Source organism: Notothenia rossii (assembly GCF_949606895.1).
Source record: "Notothenia rossii genome assembly, chromosome: 7".
Taxonomy (NCBI): Eukaryota; Metazoa; Chordata; class Actinopteri; order Perciformes; family Nototheniidae; genus Notothenia; species Notothenia rossii.
This window is the reverse complement of record NC_136905.1, coordinates 34,988,403-35,006,205: the sequence shown is the minus strand read 5'-3', so window position 1 is coordinate 35,006,205 and position 17,803 is coordinate 34,988,403. Positions and strand designations below refer to the sequence as shown.

Below are 17,803 nucleotides of genomic sequence, written 5' to 3'. Positions count from 1 at the left end.
CGTCAGAGTTCAAGTCCCGCCAACATACAGTCGGCGTCGCGTCACAGTTGGGGGCGGGGCATTTCGAGGGGGAAAAACAATCCTTTCCCCCTCGCCCGGAGGCGTCTATCGTTATTCCAACCCAGTTTAGATTTAAACACGCCCACTTCCGCATTAAGCAAGAACGTAGCTTTAGCGTCATAGACTTCATCTTCGGCAGTTATAGCGGTCGCAGTAAAGCAGGATATTGAATAGTGTTTTTTTGTCATATCGAAGAGTCCCGAGATTGTATAACGGGTGTTTTATCATCTCAGCTGGTGTAAGTGCAGAATATTGAATATAACCTTGACTATTACTGTGTACTTAATTTATCTGACAGCATTATTTAATGATACTATTTTATATATATATATATACACACACATTTATTCATTTATAAACATATATATATATAAACACACACTTATATGTACTCACACATGTATTTATTAATTTATACACACAGATGTATTCATTCATTTATACACACACAGCATTATTTAATGATACTGTTTTATATATATATATATACACACACATTTATTCATTTATAAACATATATATATAAAATCCTAAAACATTGGTATAGTTATGCTAAAATGTTTATATTCTCTTTAAATGTACTTCATGTGCTTGCATGTTATTCTTTGTAATGCCTTGTCTTTTATCTGGACAATAAGTCTGTTATTAAGTGGTATAGTTTAGATGATGATGATGATGATGATGATGACCATGATGATGATGATGATGATGATGATGTGTAGGTGAGGCATTAATATGAGCAAACACATCCAATGTAATTTGATGTTCATAATAGTATTGAGAGATAGGTCTTATCCGATACCTTCAACTGCGGGTACTCCTCTATATTGTTCTGTGTGCCTCCAGAGCACACTAAAACACGAGGTCTGAAATGAAAGCAAAAAAAAAAAGAGCCTATAGTTATTCAGGTACTATTCTGATGCTAATACTTTAGTACTTATACTTGAGTATGTCTACACTCTGGTACTTGTACCTTTACTCAAGTACAAGATCTTATCACTTCTTACACCTCTGGAAAGCACTTTTATGTAAAGGAATACATTTTTATAAATGTCCCAACATTTAATTTTTACATGGCAAAACGTTAATATGTTATTAATGTTAAAATAGAAATTTATAAAATATTATAAATGTCCCAACATTTCATTTTTACATGGCAAAACGTTAATGTTATTAATGTTAAAATAGACATTTATAACATATTATAAATGTCTATAAAATATTAAATAAACGTTAACATGTTACATGACAAACAAAAAAAAAGAAACATTATATATAGGCTATATATACAGATGTTTGCTAATGTATCCCTCTTATATCCATCAGGAATTAATATTAAATGATGAATTAACATTACCTCAGCACTGTGGTCGTCAGTCATATTGACAAAGAAGCACTATTATATTGTATATTATGCAGTTTTTATAAGGACGGTATTTTGCTTGTCAGATTCAGATTTCGCGGGTGTGCCATGTCTATGATGCTATCGCGTAGAGCTACGTCGATCCTTGCGTAATGCGGAAGTGGGCGTGGTTAAATCTAAACTGGGTTGGAATAACGATAGACGCCGCCCGGAGCACTGTAAGCGCGCGGATTTTAAATGTTAAACAAACATGTTATACATTGATTCATTGCAGCCCATTGACAGGGATATATACCTTAAAAAAATGAATTTAATAGGATCGGATTCTTGTCCATATCTCATTAAAGAGTGGAGGAATGATCCGACTGAATGGCCTGAAGTTTCATTCCCTGATATTTTCTCTACCTGGTTGAATCACCCGGTAAGAGGCAAAATCACGTTAACTGATGAATTAAACCTCACATAATTTCTATGTCTGACAAGGAAATTAGCACGTTTTAGTGAATTTGTTCATCAGACAATGGTTGTTATTGCACAATAGCCATCATGAGCTGCATATACATATTGGTTATTGACGACTCGGTACGTTATATCACGCAGGGATTTACACACACAGCAGCCTAAAGAACTATCGGTCCCTGGAGGCAAACAACTTTTTTACAAGTGGCTTTGTTGGAGTTGTGCTCCATCATAAACTACCTTCATCGGATACCTACCTGTTCCGATGTGATGTAAAGCCATCCTGGAGGGTGACAGAGAAGCCGCACCAGACGTGGGTAGCAGTTAAGGGAGAGGGTACCATCGTCGCTGCCCACTGTAACTGCATGGCAGGGTACGTTTGTGAAAGCATTCATTTGTTTGTGTGTGCGTGCATGGGTGCCATAAATACGTCCAAATATATCAAAATGTTCCAAAAGAAATGTCACCAGACAGGGCAGTATTATGTAAAATCTTAGGCCCAATATCTTTAGTGATCTAGAGCTAATGGATATTTTTCTCCTTCCTTTTCAGTCTTGGTGAAAGTTGTTCCCATGTGGCTGCTGTTCTTTTTAAATTAGAGGCTTGTGTCCGCATGCCATGGGGATCAACAAAGTGCCATGCACAAGCAAAGCCTGTGAGTGGAACAAGACGTGTGTTAAAAAGATTGAGCCTGCTGTTGTTGCAGAGACAACTTTTTACACAGAGGACAAGACGTCAAAAAAAAGGAAAAGGAAAGCCCCTACCCCAAAAGCCTCTTTATCACAGCAGCAGCAGTTCCTCACTATGCTGGCTGACAGATCACCTGACTCTGTGGTATTAAATAGTTTCATGGGTTTTTCCAGGCCTTTTAAGAAGCCATGGTGTTTCAGCCAGCATGAGGTGACTGAGGAGGAGATCGAAAATGTGGAGAGAGCAACCATCCGTCAGGCATCCTGTGTGCAATGGCATCAAGAGCAGGTTGGTCGCATTACAGGCTCCATAGCCCACCGTGTCTTAACAGCTACAGAACATCCTAGCAAGTCACTGATCAACACCATATGTGAACAAAGGCACAGGCCAATAATGAAGCCCTGGATTCAGTGGGGGAGACACCATGAGCAAGATGCCATTGACACTTATCAATATGCTCTTGGAGCTGGGAGCCCCACAGCCAACCTGTCTTCCACCATTTACATCTGTGACCAAGTAGATGCACCACATCAGAACCTGGTCATCAGAAAGGCTGGCTTCTGCATCTGCCAAACTATGCCATACCTGGGGGTTTCATGTGATGGCTATGTTTCCTGTGACTGCTGTGGTGAGGGTGTTATAGAGGTACGGTTCTACTGGGTACCAACAGTGGCTTGAGGACAAAAGAGGACATCTGGCAAGTCTGACAAGCTTAAAGAGAAGTATATATTTCACTCAGGTATTTCAATATTTCAACTGCATATACCTGAACACCTCTAATAAGTCTACAGCATGTTGTGCAATTATCCAAGATAATTATCCACAGATGGCATACTGTCTATAATGTAAATATTAGTGTTATGATGATTGCATTGCATTTGATTGCATTTGACAGGTCCAATGCAGATGTTTATTACCAAACGGATGTATGCAGACTTCATCACTTGGACTCCTCAGACCTGCCTGATATTCCGAGTACAAAGAGATGAGGACTTCATCAGTGGTGCCATTAATGTGATGCAAACTTTTTGGTCACAACACATACTACACGAACTTCGGGAGCTGAAAGATGCACAGGTAGGTGGTTGAATTTCCTATCAGTTTAAAAATGGCAACAAATAAGTCACTGTGACAGAGTTACATATTTATTTATACCAATTCATTTTGAAGCATATTATAGCTATTTCATTCAGTATCAACATAGACTACTAGACTCTATGTACAAAATCAAATATCACAAAGCCTATACATTTATTTAAAACATGAAAACATACATAGGCTACAAATAGAATGAATAATGGGCTGTACAATATTGGAGGAAACTGATGTTGCAATGTAATTCATCTCTGTAACATCGCTGTGATATGAAAAAAAACACAGCATTTTATACTAGTTAGGGGCAGTTTTTATTTACAACCCAGGCCTGCATGGTATGAAATATACTGTATTGTATGGCCCTGATTTACTTTAGTAAGATAAGCAAATTGTGTTTGTCTATACTTGTGACATTGATAATAATCAGATAATAATTGCTGATATTGTGATGTTGATCAAATTGTTCTTGTGTTCTTTTCAAAGGGGGTGTACTCATTTATGATAAGCACTGTATGTGCTGTAGCAGCACAGGGAGTGACCTATCAGGCAACACTTGTGGCAGCAGAACATCAGGCAACAGAGGCAGAGCGTCAGGCATCAGAGGCAGGGTGACAGGCACCAGAGGCAGGGTAACAGGGTGTGCAGCAGCAGAGCAGCACTGAGATAAGTTCAGGGACCTGCGGAAAGACAAACAACAGGTGGTTTTGATTAGAAAGATCCATTATGTCTCAACTGAAACCTGTTAAATCGCACAATTGGAACAATAATGACTTCTTTGTTGTATAAAAAAGTTGCATAAAATATTGTTCTCTGATGCTCATTATTAAATTACTGCACATTGATTTTGTTCTTACCCTCAGATTCTGTAACGGTTGTACATGACACTGCCAGACAAGTTCATTAGTGCTGCACAGACATGCACAATCCTATCAATCATGGCCTCTTCTCTCTTCTGTCTTTCATCCTGCAGTCTCTTCACCAGGCGCAGAGGAAGTGGGCCATCCAGAATGTGGTACCGGCTCTTCAGGGCACCAATTATTCTCTCTGCAGACCACATATCACATATTTGTTGTTAAAATGCTGTTTATCTACATTGTTATGTTTGAGTTTCACAGGAGTAGCACAGTTGACCGTTATATCATATCGTCAGTGCATTGTTTCCTATAATTAGTGTTTCTTTTTCATGTTAAAGTGAAGAAAGATTTCTGTTAACTTCCTGTTATCCTGTTCTCTTGATATTGCACTAAATGTGAACAACAGTTCAATGTATTTAAATATAGAATAACATATTTTTAAGATAAAATGTTATCTTAAGACACCCTACAAAGTAGGGATTACACATGTACTCATTGATGTGATTAATTGAATAACGTCTCAGCACTTGTTAACCCGGATCTGTACTGTGACAGTAATTAATTTAGTTAGGGAAATGTGAACCACGTTAGCGGCAAGTAGCAAAAGTGATTTGATGATGCAGCACACCCTGAATACCAAAAACATTAAAATGTACATACTGTATGAATCTGACTGCTGACTCTATACTTACCAATGTGAATTCTGATGTTCGAAGTCACACGAGAATTTGCAACATCTTCGGCTGACAGTTGTTTTCGGCCCCTCGTGAAAGACGGTGTGATGAGCTGTGCACCCAGAACAGCAAAGTCATCCTTCAAAGTGAAGCCCCTGTCGGCTAAAATCTGAAATAAACATAACAAATACTTAAAAGCACTACTTTACTTCAACAGCAACTCAAAAATGGTAACTATGGGTAAATAATAAATTCACAAATAAGACTTAAATTAGAAAAAAAAAAAGTTCAATTGTTACCTGATCTCCTGCATGGTGGAACTTCTGAGATAAGAAGTCTGAGTCCCTTACAATATATACATCGGAAGCCCTCCCTCCCCAGCCTTTGGAGAGATATGTGATTGAGCCAGATGGGTGACATGCAATGAAATACTTCACTGTTGTCCAGTTTTTGTATTTTGAGTAGGTGATAGCTCTGTGAGAAGAGACAGTCGTTAGTAATACTTATCTATAAATTGTGTACATATACACAGACAGCCAGGTAAGTATTACAAAAACCCGACACTTTATGCATGCTATCAAAAAGAAAAATATCTCACCTTGTTTTTAGCTTCTTTGAGTGTTCAATTCTGATCTCAAAGCAGTCGACAATTGCAGTCACTGTAAGGTACTGGAAGAGAACCTCTGCTGGTACTGTGCTTCTGATACACTCTCTATCAGGCCATTTAATCAAAAAAGAAATGTTGGCGTGCATCAAATCCAACCATCGGGAGAATACATCCAGGAAAGTGCTATGTGCCAGGTCAAAGAAAAAAGTAAATGGAATGCTGTTAACAGCATTCCCACTAAATTAATAAACTACACACTAACTCTAGATCCTGACCAAATCCTGTTTTGTTGATCAAATGTTTTTCAAAAAGGTATTGTATATTATATAACAGCTGCACTTCACAGACCGGAGTCTCTGCTACTGTGGACCACGAAGGAGGCGATTATCTTCCCCATCCCCAAAGACCCTGCATGGCATGGGAATCTCCTCCTCCTGGAACAATTCTACACCCAGCATATGCTCCCTGTGTTGGCCAGTAGAGAGGAGGACATTTAAATAAACATACTCTTAACACCCTTGGACTCTGCGTTGTGTTTCGTATGTGTGATGGGGTGTTATGCAGAGGGGAGGAAAATAGGACACAGCAGATTGGGATTGTGGTGGAGATGCTGAGCAGTTATTTAATTGTCGCATGTAATTATTATTATACTGCGTAGGCCTGTCGCGATAATCGATAAATTGACTTATCGTACGATAAATAAAAATGGACTTTTCTGAGCTCGATAAATTGCCGTTTACATGCGTGTTTGTTTACATAAGGATGTGACCAGCATTTTAGCTAGGAGCGCTGTGGCTGCCAGACGAGCTGTGGCTGCCGGCCATGCGCGCTGTGAGGGGCGGGGTTGACACACAGCCAGGTCAGGACACTCTGTGTGCACGTACAGCAGCGTAGCATCCAAATTAATAATATAGCGACAAGCGGGAGACAACGTGTGACTTACTCGCGGGGAAGTTAAAGTGAAATGGAATTGGTTACAAAACCTAACTACACATCTCGATTCTCCGGTGTGGAAGTATTTTGGATTCAAACCAAATCAACGAGGCGAACCTACGGACTTGAATGAGCCGGGCGGTGTGTCGCATTGGTTTAAAAAAGGTAGCGACAAAAGCAGGCAATACCACGCATTTTAAACTACACCTAAAACACAACCACCCCATTCCGTTTTCCCAGCTGGGAGCAAACACGGCAGCTGGAGATGGAGAGCCCCCACCTTCCCGACAGTTTACAATCAAAGATGCATTTGCCCGACAATGCAAACATGTTGGTGTTCCTTGCTCGAAAACTTAGAAAAACAGATTTGGATATGGCCTGTTGAGACATATGGGTCTTTGACAGTGGACTGTACACATGACTGTTGTTTTCAGGAGATTTTTTTTGATTGTGAGACAATGTGTGCTCATATTGATTTATTTATATTTATATTTATATATATATATATATATATATATATATATATTTATCTATCTGTCTATATAGAGATGGGTAGATAGATGGATTGAGAGCTCTGTTTTCCAGCCTGAGTCTATTTAATTTATTGTTTTGGTTGTGTGTGATTTTCTTTTTATTTATTATATATCATTTATATATTTTAATATTATTTCACATTTCATTTGCAATGTTGAATGTTCAATAAAAAGTTCTGTTTGAAAGGATGTACTAGAATCATTATGATATATTATCATTATGTCATTGGTCTAAAAATGGTCTTACAATGGTGCCGACAATATTATCGTTTATCGCAATAATTTCCAGGAACATTTATCGTCCAACAAAATTATTTATCGTGACAGGCCTAATACTACGTGCTTCTTAGTTATTCCATCTTTTGCTGTAACATGGATCTGTATGTAACTCTATATTTACTTGTTATCTACCACACTTCCTTCTACATCATACACCATCATTATACATGATGGTGTATATAGGATATATATATATATATATATTTGTATACATATCTGTAAATTGTATAATTTTATTTTACGTATTTGGGATTTCTCTTTTGTCCACTCAAATACACTTGGCCCTTTCTCTTTTCCATGTGGAAAATGGCAGCTGCATATTCTGGTTTTCAAATCTGGCTCCCTGTCTGCTCGTCTACAATGAGAAAATTATATAATTAATTACTAATAATCCTTTAAACCTGTTATTACCAATATTTCACAAATTCTTCATGTAAACTTAAGAGCACAGCTGTATGTTGAGTGTCAACTTTACTTGGTTCATCTTACTAGGGGGCAGCTACATGGATGTCGGTGCAGTCCACAATAATTTTGCAGTTGAAGGCAGAATGAATTTATTATTGACTCAGAATGAAGCACAACTTCATGTCATACAATACATTTACTTTATTTGTAATTGTGTAAAAATATATGAGCATTGATTAGCAAGCAGGACCTGCAGGAACAGAGAACGGTGATGGATGGAGCTGGGAAGAGAGAAGAATAAAGAAAACAGATCAACTTTATTATCGGATATTAAAAATTCAATTTCAAAACAAGTAGCCGCTCCTACAGTTTTCTAGTATGTAAAGATGATTTCACATGACACATTCAATACATGTGTGTCTCTGGGGAGTGCATTGTGCCTTTGATGTATATAAATAATATACCATAACCAAATACTATTACGTACAGTGGAAATCAGGTTGCCAGAGCAGGTCAGTGTGCATGTTCCTCAGGGTCTCAGCAGTTACAGGTGAGGTAAAGAAAAATAAAAGAGAAAAAGGTTAGTAACAATACTTTTTAAAGTAACAACACTGAATAATTATCTCTTTTACACAATGAAACACGTCCAGAAGAATGTCATGCAAAGCTTCCTGCCTGCCTTCCTTCCTTCGACTCTCCCTGAACTGCCTGATATTTTAATGTTCAATGTTAACCATTTTTGCAGATAGCATGAAGTAGAAAATATCCCCAATGCTAATGTGGCGTTAGCCTACCTCCTGCCCCCTTAGCACCTGGTGGAGGGGGCGATAGGCTACTCTTCAAATGTTTCAGAAAATACTTACCATCATGACTACTCTAATGGCGCATTTACACTGCAGGCCTCGCTCGGCCTCGCTCGGTTTGGTCAGGCCTTATTAGGCCCGGCTCACTTTAATGCTGCGCTCACATTACAGTTTAGGAACTGGGGTAGTATCTATAGTAACGCAGTGTAGGCGGAGCCGTGACTTCATCTTCAATGAGCGCCCCAGAAAAACAACACAGCCGTTAGCTCTTAGCACTCAGAGCTCACAGTTCTTCATATCTGTTCAGAAACTAGACAAAAGTTAAACAAGTACAAACCACAGACTGCCTGTGTCATGGCGAATACAGTCGCTGGTTTATTTATGTCTGTATAGGCCGTTGTTGTGAGTGTGGATGGTCGGAGCATATATAACGTTAGCTTAGCCAAGCTCCATTTAGAAAACACGCATTTTAAAAGGTTTTTCGCCTGCCGTCTGTCTGCAGACTTGTCAAAGCATTAATTCATGGTTTTTACAAACCGGTATCAGTATGTTGTTACTTCGGCATCATTTTGAAACGTGTATTACAATTAAATCCCGGTAAAATATGTTCATCTTGTTGTAGTTGTAGCCCCCTTGACAGCGATTCTCTCTCTTGTTTAGCAAACTCAGCCCGACTCAGCCCTGTTTGTTGGCCTCGATAGAGCCACGATTTAGTCAAGCCAGAAAAAAGGTGAAAAAGTAGCCCCGGGCCGGAACTAGGCCAAGTGTAAGCGCAACCAAAAACAGGCCCCACACGGCTCGGCACGCTTAAAGCGAGCTCCGCGCTGTAGTGTGAATGAATTACTGTTTAACATGTTGGTTTACTTCATGTTATGGCTAATACAAATGACAAGGCTAAGTAATGTAATGTAATGCTAACTAACGTGCTCGCTACTAGCTAGGTAGCTAACTTGACTATGTTCAGGGCTGCCAACATTTGAATTCAGCTTGGAGTGAGATTTCTTTTTTGGTGAACCGAAAAAAGAAGCGTTCATGTGTACAGTGTTACAAATGTATTGAACATGTACAAACTAGGGTTTATCATTAATGTACCGGACACTACAGTGGAATGCGCACATACACAGTGTACCCGCGACTCTTACAATGAAGGCTCGATAATCAGCTCACAGCATATAAAATGGCATATAGGTGTAAGCAGAGGTAAAGTGCTGTTTTACAAGTGGGGGGGTCCTCACCTCCTCTAGGGGGGTCCGGGGGCATGGTCCCCCGGGAAGATTTTTTTTTTTAAATATTGAAGTTAAATGCATCAACCTGGTGCATTTTGAGAGCAAAATGAATTTATGGATGCATCTCTCAACATCCATATGAAACAGAACTGTAAACAGATTTTCTTTTTCTTTATGGATATTTTACAAATCACTCACCTTTTAAACTGTATTCTTGTTTTACTGTAATATTATTTCATAACTGTTTTTCATTTATTCTCATAAATGGTGACCAAAACGTTTGAGACCCACTGAGATAACTAGACTGAACTTAACTATCTAAACACTCAGAGTCCCTTACATCACTGAGCTGTAGTTATCTCTCAGTCTGACAAGAGAGAGCTCTCCCTCTCATTGTTTGAGAAACAGCTTCTATCCGATAAGCTAACCAGATGCTAACAACAACAATGCAAATGGTGAGTTTGGTAGAAATATACTGTATAATAGTAAAGTTATTTAAGATCATACTATATTTATTGAAGATTTTACATTAAAAATATTCCCCAAAATTATTTAAACGCATATTCTTCCAAACTCTCTGCTGTAGTATGACCACCAGGAGACTATTGATGTGTGTGGTGAGTTTGATAGTAATAAACTGTATAATAGTGATTGAATATTATTGTATTCTCATTTTTGGGGGTTGCACTTTGCAGACGGTCCCTGAGCACTCGTTTCTTCTCCGGCTGCAGATATAGACCAATGTAATGTGTCCAGCTCGGAGGACGGCGCGTATTGGCTTTTTTTTATATCAAAATGTGACTGTAGTTTGTTGTCAACCTTACCACGGTACTTAGGAGACGTCATTTGTGTCTGAATAACGTTTTGTTAATGAGTTATTGATCCGTGAAATCAGAATCTCCCAATATCGTTCCAACTTTACTGAACTAAGCCCGAAGACCGTCTCATTTCGTAGACCGCTCGGTTTGCTGCTCCTTCACTTTATTTTTATATTTATATACATTTATTTTGGACAAAAACTTAGCGTGAGGAAAGGCAAGTGTGGCGTGAGTGCGTGAGATATGGGTTAATTGCGTGACGCTCACGCTCAATGCGTGAGTGTTGGCAACCCTGCTATGTTCCATGCAAAACATGTATATTACCTGATATGTTTGGTCCTTGTCCTTTCACCAGACGGGAAGCGATAGAACGAGCAAGTGGTATGATCACTTTTGTGATTACAACCTGGTACAAAGCACACAGGCATCTTGTAAAAGTAAATTTATTGGACCAATCTCTTATATTTATTGGAGGGAATAAATCAGTTATGAGTTATGAGTTATTATCAGTTACTTCTTCTTTGCTTTAATTGCGAGTCCAACCAGTCTTGGAGCATTATCGCCCATGACATCACTTACCCAGAGTGCGATTTGGGATTTGTAGTCTGTCTAGTTGCGTTTCTTTCATAGTCTTATATTTCAACAGTTTTACGACAAACTGTGACTTTTTTTACACGGAAATTATTGTTTAAGATTGACAAACATCATATGTGTCATTCGTGGCACAATTCAAACGGGATCAAAAGATAACTTTTCTCTCTCCATTGACTTCAATGTATAATTTTCCGCTTCCGGGGTCCCATGGAGGCTCCCGGAAGGGGAGGGACTTCGCCTCTCTATAAGGGCAAATAGGCGGAGCCGAGGCGGGACCTGCTGCCACCGAGCTGAAAGTTCCAGAGCTAGCTGAAGCTACCAAGCTAAGCTAACATGCTCCTCATCTGCACACTGCCGTGGCATTTTACGTTTCTAAGGTAAGCGGACATGAAACTATTCAGCAGAACTATAAATAATAATCTAAGTTATTGAGTTTTTAGCATAATACTTCAGAATCTTAAAATCCCTTAACGTTTGTATGCAATTGTGCTAAATTCAACATTGGAATCAAGCAAATATTAATATGTTTGCATGAAATTAGTTATTTATATTTTGATATCACTTAATTATACATTTAATACATTTAAGTCAAGCTAAGGTACATGTGATGGTAGCTAGTTAGTGCTCTTACCTGTGAGGCCTCCTCGAAACAGGATAATAACCAGAATGTATAATTAAAACTAAGTACCAGTTCTAGATCCTTGACTTTAGACAAACAATTCAAAAGACAACATGTATTTAAAGACCAATCTTTATTTGAATGTGCCTCTTAACCTGATATATTAGTTATACAGTAATAGTATTGACAATCTAAAAAAATTGAGCAACTCAACAGTCAATTTTATGTTTCTAAAGCATTTGTTATTTTCATTTTCCCCCTCTCATATTCAGTGTGGACGGATTGAGACAGCGTGGTGTCCAGAAAACTGCAGAGACTTCAGGGAGAAACCTCCGTGTGATGGACGTCCTGTCTGTTTGTTTGGCCCGGAGAGGACTGAGGGTCTTTCCTCAGGGAGGGGGACCAGGCCTGATGGAGGAGCCCATGCTGGGCAAAGCTGATACCAACTGCACATGCCTAGTCTGTCACTTTATTTGACTAAATGTGTTTACTTGTACATTTAATAGTTTTACAACTTCTGTCCATATGTGCTTTTTATTTAAAACATGTTTGATTAAGTTTTGGTTGACCTTTCAATAAATTGTATTTGTATTTGCACTCCTTTTGTCCATTATTCTTACTGGAAATGTTAGATTACACATTCACATCTGACTGAAGATTGGCCCCATTTATTTGTGACGTTGCAAACTCTGCGGTACAAGGCACAAGTGATGTGAAGCTCATAAAGCGAGGCAAATAGAAATAATTAGCTGATGGAGTGTAGATGTGGAAATAGGTGCATTCGATCAGCTGACTGTTTTTACAATAAAAGTAGTTAAGGTTTTAACTACTTTTAAGTAGTTAAGGTGCCAGTTAAGGTCAGAAGAGCTTTATTTAACAGCTGGTCTTATGTCTGTGACCCCTCCTGTTGTTAATTGATAAGCCTGAAACATGCACTTGTCAAGTTTCAGAGGCAAATTTTGCAAATATGGCAGTAGCCATCGATCATCTTAAGATAAGATATACTTTATTGATCCCAAGTTGGAAACATTTGCGTTACATCAGCATGTGTAACAGTTGTAAATATGCAGTGGTGTTTATTTGTAAATCATTTAGTATAATCACACAAATTCTGTGTTTTATATTTAATAATTCTGTGTTCTTTATTTAGTGATTGTTCAACACCTGACAAGGCCGGAGATTAAATATCTACATACATCTTATAAGAGTATAATACATAATGTATAATATCAGTTAAAATAAGTGCTTCAACGTAGTTAACATTGCTGGAGGTATGCACAAATATTGATAGATGTCTTGTAATGCACTATTGAGGAACCTGCGACCCAAGTTTTTCATTCATTGCATAACTACACCGTTTGTGAATATGATATGTCAATAAACCTTAGAAAATCTTGAAATCTTGAAAGGGATGTGCAAAATAGTCATTAAATACAGTCTTTAATGAACTTTTAGTAGAGAATAACGAGTAATGAATATACTTTATAGGGATCCTATTAATATCTAATAATAAAAATAATGAAATTCAATAACATGCTTTAACCACTAGGTGTCCCTTTATATCAGCTGTGCACCTTTATGATGTAAATACAGCTTATCTACCAATTGGATCAAATATAAAAGTCAGCCGAATTAGTGTTGATACTGCAAAGAGACTTATTATGTGAAATGAAATGTAAGATGTTGTTTAATTGCTGATATATTTATGATCCACGTCGCGTTTTCAGTGTTGGTGGCAGTTCCTTATGTTTGTCTAGAAGTCTTCTCATCAGGGCTCTATAAATAGAGAACTATGGCAGACAGGGCCGTGGGAAGTAGGGGTGCTGAGGGTGCTGCAGCACCCCCTGGTGGAGGACAGGGGATCTGCACTTCCACAAGATTAAATGCAAATATAATACAAAAAAAAACGAATTTTCCACCTTGATGTAACAACATTCATAATTAAGTAAAGATAACACCCTTTTCACCCCGGTTACATTTTCCAATTGCCCTGTACGATGGGTGCTGTAAGTGATGAAAGTGGGGAATGTTGGCTTATCGGGCGCCCGCAGCTCACAGCCAAAGTGAGAGAGATAGATAGATAGATAGAGAGATAGATAGATAGAGAGATAGATAGATAGATAGATAGATAGATAGATAGATAGATAGATAGATAGATAGATAGATAGATAGATAGAGAGGGGGGGTGCACCGGTACCGGCGGGGATTGTTGTTAGCTTCTGCTGCGCTAACGGATATAAGAAGCTGTTTCTACAATAATGTGGAGGGAGAGTTCTGTCCTGTCAGACTGAGAGGCTCAGTGAGGTAAAGGACTCTGAGGGTTTAGATAGTTCACTTTAGTCTAAGTTATCTGGCCCTGGTGTCATCCCCACAGCACCCCCCATTTGAAACATGTTCCCACGGCTTTGATGGCAGATATGTAATATTTAATGCAGCCGAACCGTGTATTACAATGCCGTTATGTGATGACTTTCAAAGAGAAAAGCAAGCACACTCGGAATAAAGTATTATTTGATTTTTTAAAAATGCTTTCGGTCTGTTTCCGGTATTTGTTAATGACGATGTGATGTGAGATGTGAGACTGGAATTGCAGGGGAAAATAACGTATCTATGCCACAATTTTAGATGCGGATTTTATTAAACTACACTACACTACCCAGAATCCCCAGCTATCTTTTAGGGCTACACCATGTGCTCTGTTTGACAAGCCCCGTGATTAGTTCTCAAGCTCTGTGCTTGGTTGACCTCCAACTACATTCCATTCATTCCAATGGCTTAAAATTTCTCCCTGCAGAAAAAAAAAACATGGCCGAACTTCGTTTTATTCTCGGTGGAAAATGCCTATTTTAAAGTTAGTTTGGCCTTTAAAATGCGTTTTGATGTCATTTGATGCGAGAAATATGAGTTGTTATTTCAGATTATGTGTGCATTGGATGTACATGATCTTTAGTTTGCTAGTTATTACGAAGATTACTTTTTGCGTCCATAGAACGTTTTCATTGTTACCAAGGTGGTTGCTAGGGACGCTGCTATCGATATTATTTCTGTTATGTTGTGTAACTGTTTAATGGTGTTATCTTTATTGCTACCCCCTTCCCCGTCAATGTATAGTGTTGGTCCACAGCGCAAATGTATTAGTTTAACAAAATCCACATCTAAAGATACGTTATTTTCCCCTGTGCAATTCCAGTCTCACATCTCACATCACATCGTCATTAACAAATAGACCGAAAAAAATATTAAAAAAAATAAAATAATACTTTATTCCGAGTGTGCTTGCTTTTCTCTTTGAAAGTCCTCACATAACGCCATTGTAATACACGGTTTGGCTGCATTAAATATTACATATCTGCCATAGTTCTCTATTTATAGAGCCCTGATGAGAAGACTTCTAGACAAACATGAGGAACTGCCGCCAACACTGAAAACGTGAAGTGGATCCTAAATATATCAGCAATTAAATAACTTCTTACATTTCTTTTCACACAATAAGTCTCTTTGCAGGATCAACACTAATTCGGCTGACTTTTATATTTGATCCAATTGGTAGATAGGCTGTATTTACACCATAAAGCTGATATAAAGCATGCTATTGAATTTCATTATTTTTATTACTAGATATTAATAGGATCCCTATAAAGTATATTCATTACTCGTTATTCTCTACTAATAGTTAATTAAAGACTGTATATAATGACTATTTTGCACATCCCTTTCAAGATTTCAAGATTTTCTAAGGTTTATTGACATATCATATTCACAAACGGTGTAGTTATGTAATGAATGAAAAACTTGGGTAGGAGGTTCCTCAATAGTGCATTACAAGACATCTATTATATTATACTCTTATAGGATGTATATTGATATTTCATCTCCGGCCTTGTCAGGTATTGAACAATCAATAAATAAAGAACACAGAATTATTAAATATAAAACACAGAATTTGTGTGATTATACTAAATGATTTACAAATAAACACCACTGCATATTTACAACTGTTACACATGCTGATGTAACGCAAATGTTTCCAACTTGGGATCAATAAAGTATATCTTATCTTAAGATGATCGTTGGCTACTGCCATATTTGCAAAGATTGCCTCTGAACCTTGACAAGTGCATGTTTTAGGCTTATCAATTAATGTAATGTAATGTTATCAATTAACAACAGGAGGGGTCACAAACATAAGACCAGCTGTTAAATAAAGCTCTTCTGACCTTAGCTGGCATGTGGGTATATTAATGCTGCCCATTATGGGCACAAGCAATTTTCACCCATTTATTAATTATATGTTTTAAATTTGAGTGTTTCCTATCCCCTAAACCTCCAAGGATGTACACAGTATACTGGCAACTTCTTATTATGGGAAATACGAAAACTTCTTTTAAAACTACAACTCCCAGTAGAGACGTGCCATAGATAGAGAACATGTTGCGAAACACAATATCGATAGCAGCGTCCCAAGCAACAAGTAACAAGTAGTTAATAATATTAAAAGACATTAAGAAAAAGGCATTTTAAACAGTCATTAAAAAGCAACACAATCTACCTGCATTGCATTACTCTAAACGTGTAATAACGTGCTTTAACCAGTAGGTGGTTTGGGTTAAAAAGCTGTCAAGTTTACAGTATTAACAAAATAAAATATACTGCTGTTTCTGGTTTAGTTTACGACGGATATATTTAGTTATTGTTTTGATATTTGTAACACAAAAGCGATTGAAAAAACCCACAGCAACACAGAAAAGATGGTCTTAACATGACCCAGCGGTCTAGTAGTTAATAAAAAACAATAATATCAAAACAAAATATTACTTCTAACTTTATTGTGAAATTCAAACTGAAAGGTAAAAGAATAGTTTCCGGTCTATTCTGAGCCCGATCTCTGTAGATAAATAAAAATAAAGAACTACGACAGATGTGTAATATATTTAATGCAGTCGAACCATTTATTACAATGCATTCATGTGATGACTTTCAAAGAGTAAAGCAAGCACTGCTGAATAAAGTATGATTTAATCTTTTACGAAACGTTTTTTTTTCATATGGAATGCAGTTGGAGGTCAACCAATCACAGAGCTTGAGAACTAATCACGGGGTTTGTCAAACAAAGCACATGGTGTAGTCCTAAACGATAGCTGGGGATTCTGGATAGTGTAGTGTCTTCTGCAATCCTTTACTCCGAAAAAATATTTGTTTCTCCGAATCGAAGGGGAAAAATACAAAAGCATTGCACACAATTTTAAACCAATCAATGTTGTGTAATTAACAAGGATAATCTGGTGTTTTTCAGTCGATGAGTAGTGCAGATATCACTGTAAAATCAATCGACAGTAAGGGGAATACTTACTTCCGGGCTTACAATTCTCCGTTATCCAATGGGAATGGACGCTCACATTGCCTTTAAGGGCAGCCGACACAAACGAATGCCGTGCTTCCATGAGCGTCAAATCCCGCCGCAGATGGGAATACATTGCAATCAGTTGAAAGCTATTTGCGTCCCTTTATGAAGCTGAAGGAGCCTAGGAGCGGCACAACTGCACGCCACGGGACCCTGACCAAACGTCGCTCCTGGACGATTATGGAGTGAGAGTGTGTTGGTATGGTAGTCAATAGCATCACATCCTAATGTTTATTGATATATTTAGAGGGAGGGGATGGGAAGGAATATTTCAAAATTCAGATTAGATTAATTTTCTACCCTTTTCTTTAATTAATGGTGGTTTCAGTAATCCCATGGTAATTGAGGACCTAAGTGTTAATGACTAATGTAATCTTTATGAATTTCAGA

General features: G+C 37.9%; 1 protein-coding gene and 1 long non-coding RNA gene across 6 annotated transcripts in view; one reads left to right on the top strand and one right to left on the bottom strand.

Annotated features, from left to right (window-relative positions):
• The window catches only part of LOC307013347, a 42,035-nt gene extending 36,887 nt beyond the window's left edge, over positions 1-5,148 (top strand). The window contains exons 1-6 of one of the 4 annotated variants that reach the window (XR_013800950.1): positions 1,618-1,844; positions 2,024-2,255; positions 2,435-3,311; positions 3,468-3,649; positions 4,151-4,365; positions 4,638-5,148. This is a non-coding gene — a long non-coding RNA (uncharacterized lncRNA). Of the gene's footprint in view, positions 1-1,616; positions 1,845-2,023; positions 2,256-2,434; positions 3,650-4,150; positions 4,366-4,637 lie in introns of those variants that run through there. The other 3 variants (XR_013800951.1, XR_013800949.1, XR_013800948.1) reach the window with 3 other exon arrangements.
• Positions 4,213-6,268, bottom strand: LOC307013346 (uncharacterized protein). 2 transcript variants are annotated; one of them, XM_079640711.1, is made up of 5 exons: positions 5,794-6,268; positions 5,495-5,669; positions 5,214-5,364; positions 4,522-4,711; positions 4,213-4,344 (listed from the first exon to the last, which is right to left on the bottom strand). In XM_079640711.1, exons 1-4 carry the CDS (start codon positions 5,946-5,948, stop codon positions 4,524-4,526), a joined length of 669 nt encoding a protein of 222 aa, XP_079496837.1. In that variant the 5' UTR covers positions 5,949-6,268; the 3' UTR covers positions 4,213-4,344; positions 4,522-4,523. The 2 variants fall into 2 exon arrangements, with proteins under 2 accessions (XP_079496837.1, XP_079496836.1); XM_079640710.1 differs by lacking the exon at positions 4,213-4,344 and having other exon boundaries at positions 4,376-4,711.
• Between the last annotated feature and the right edge of the window lie 11,535 nt (positions 6,269-17,803).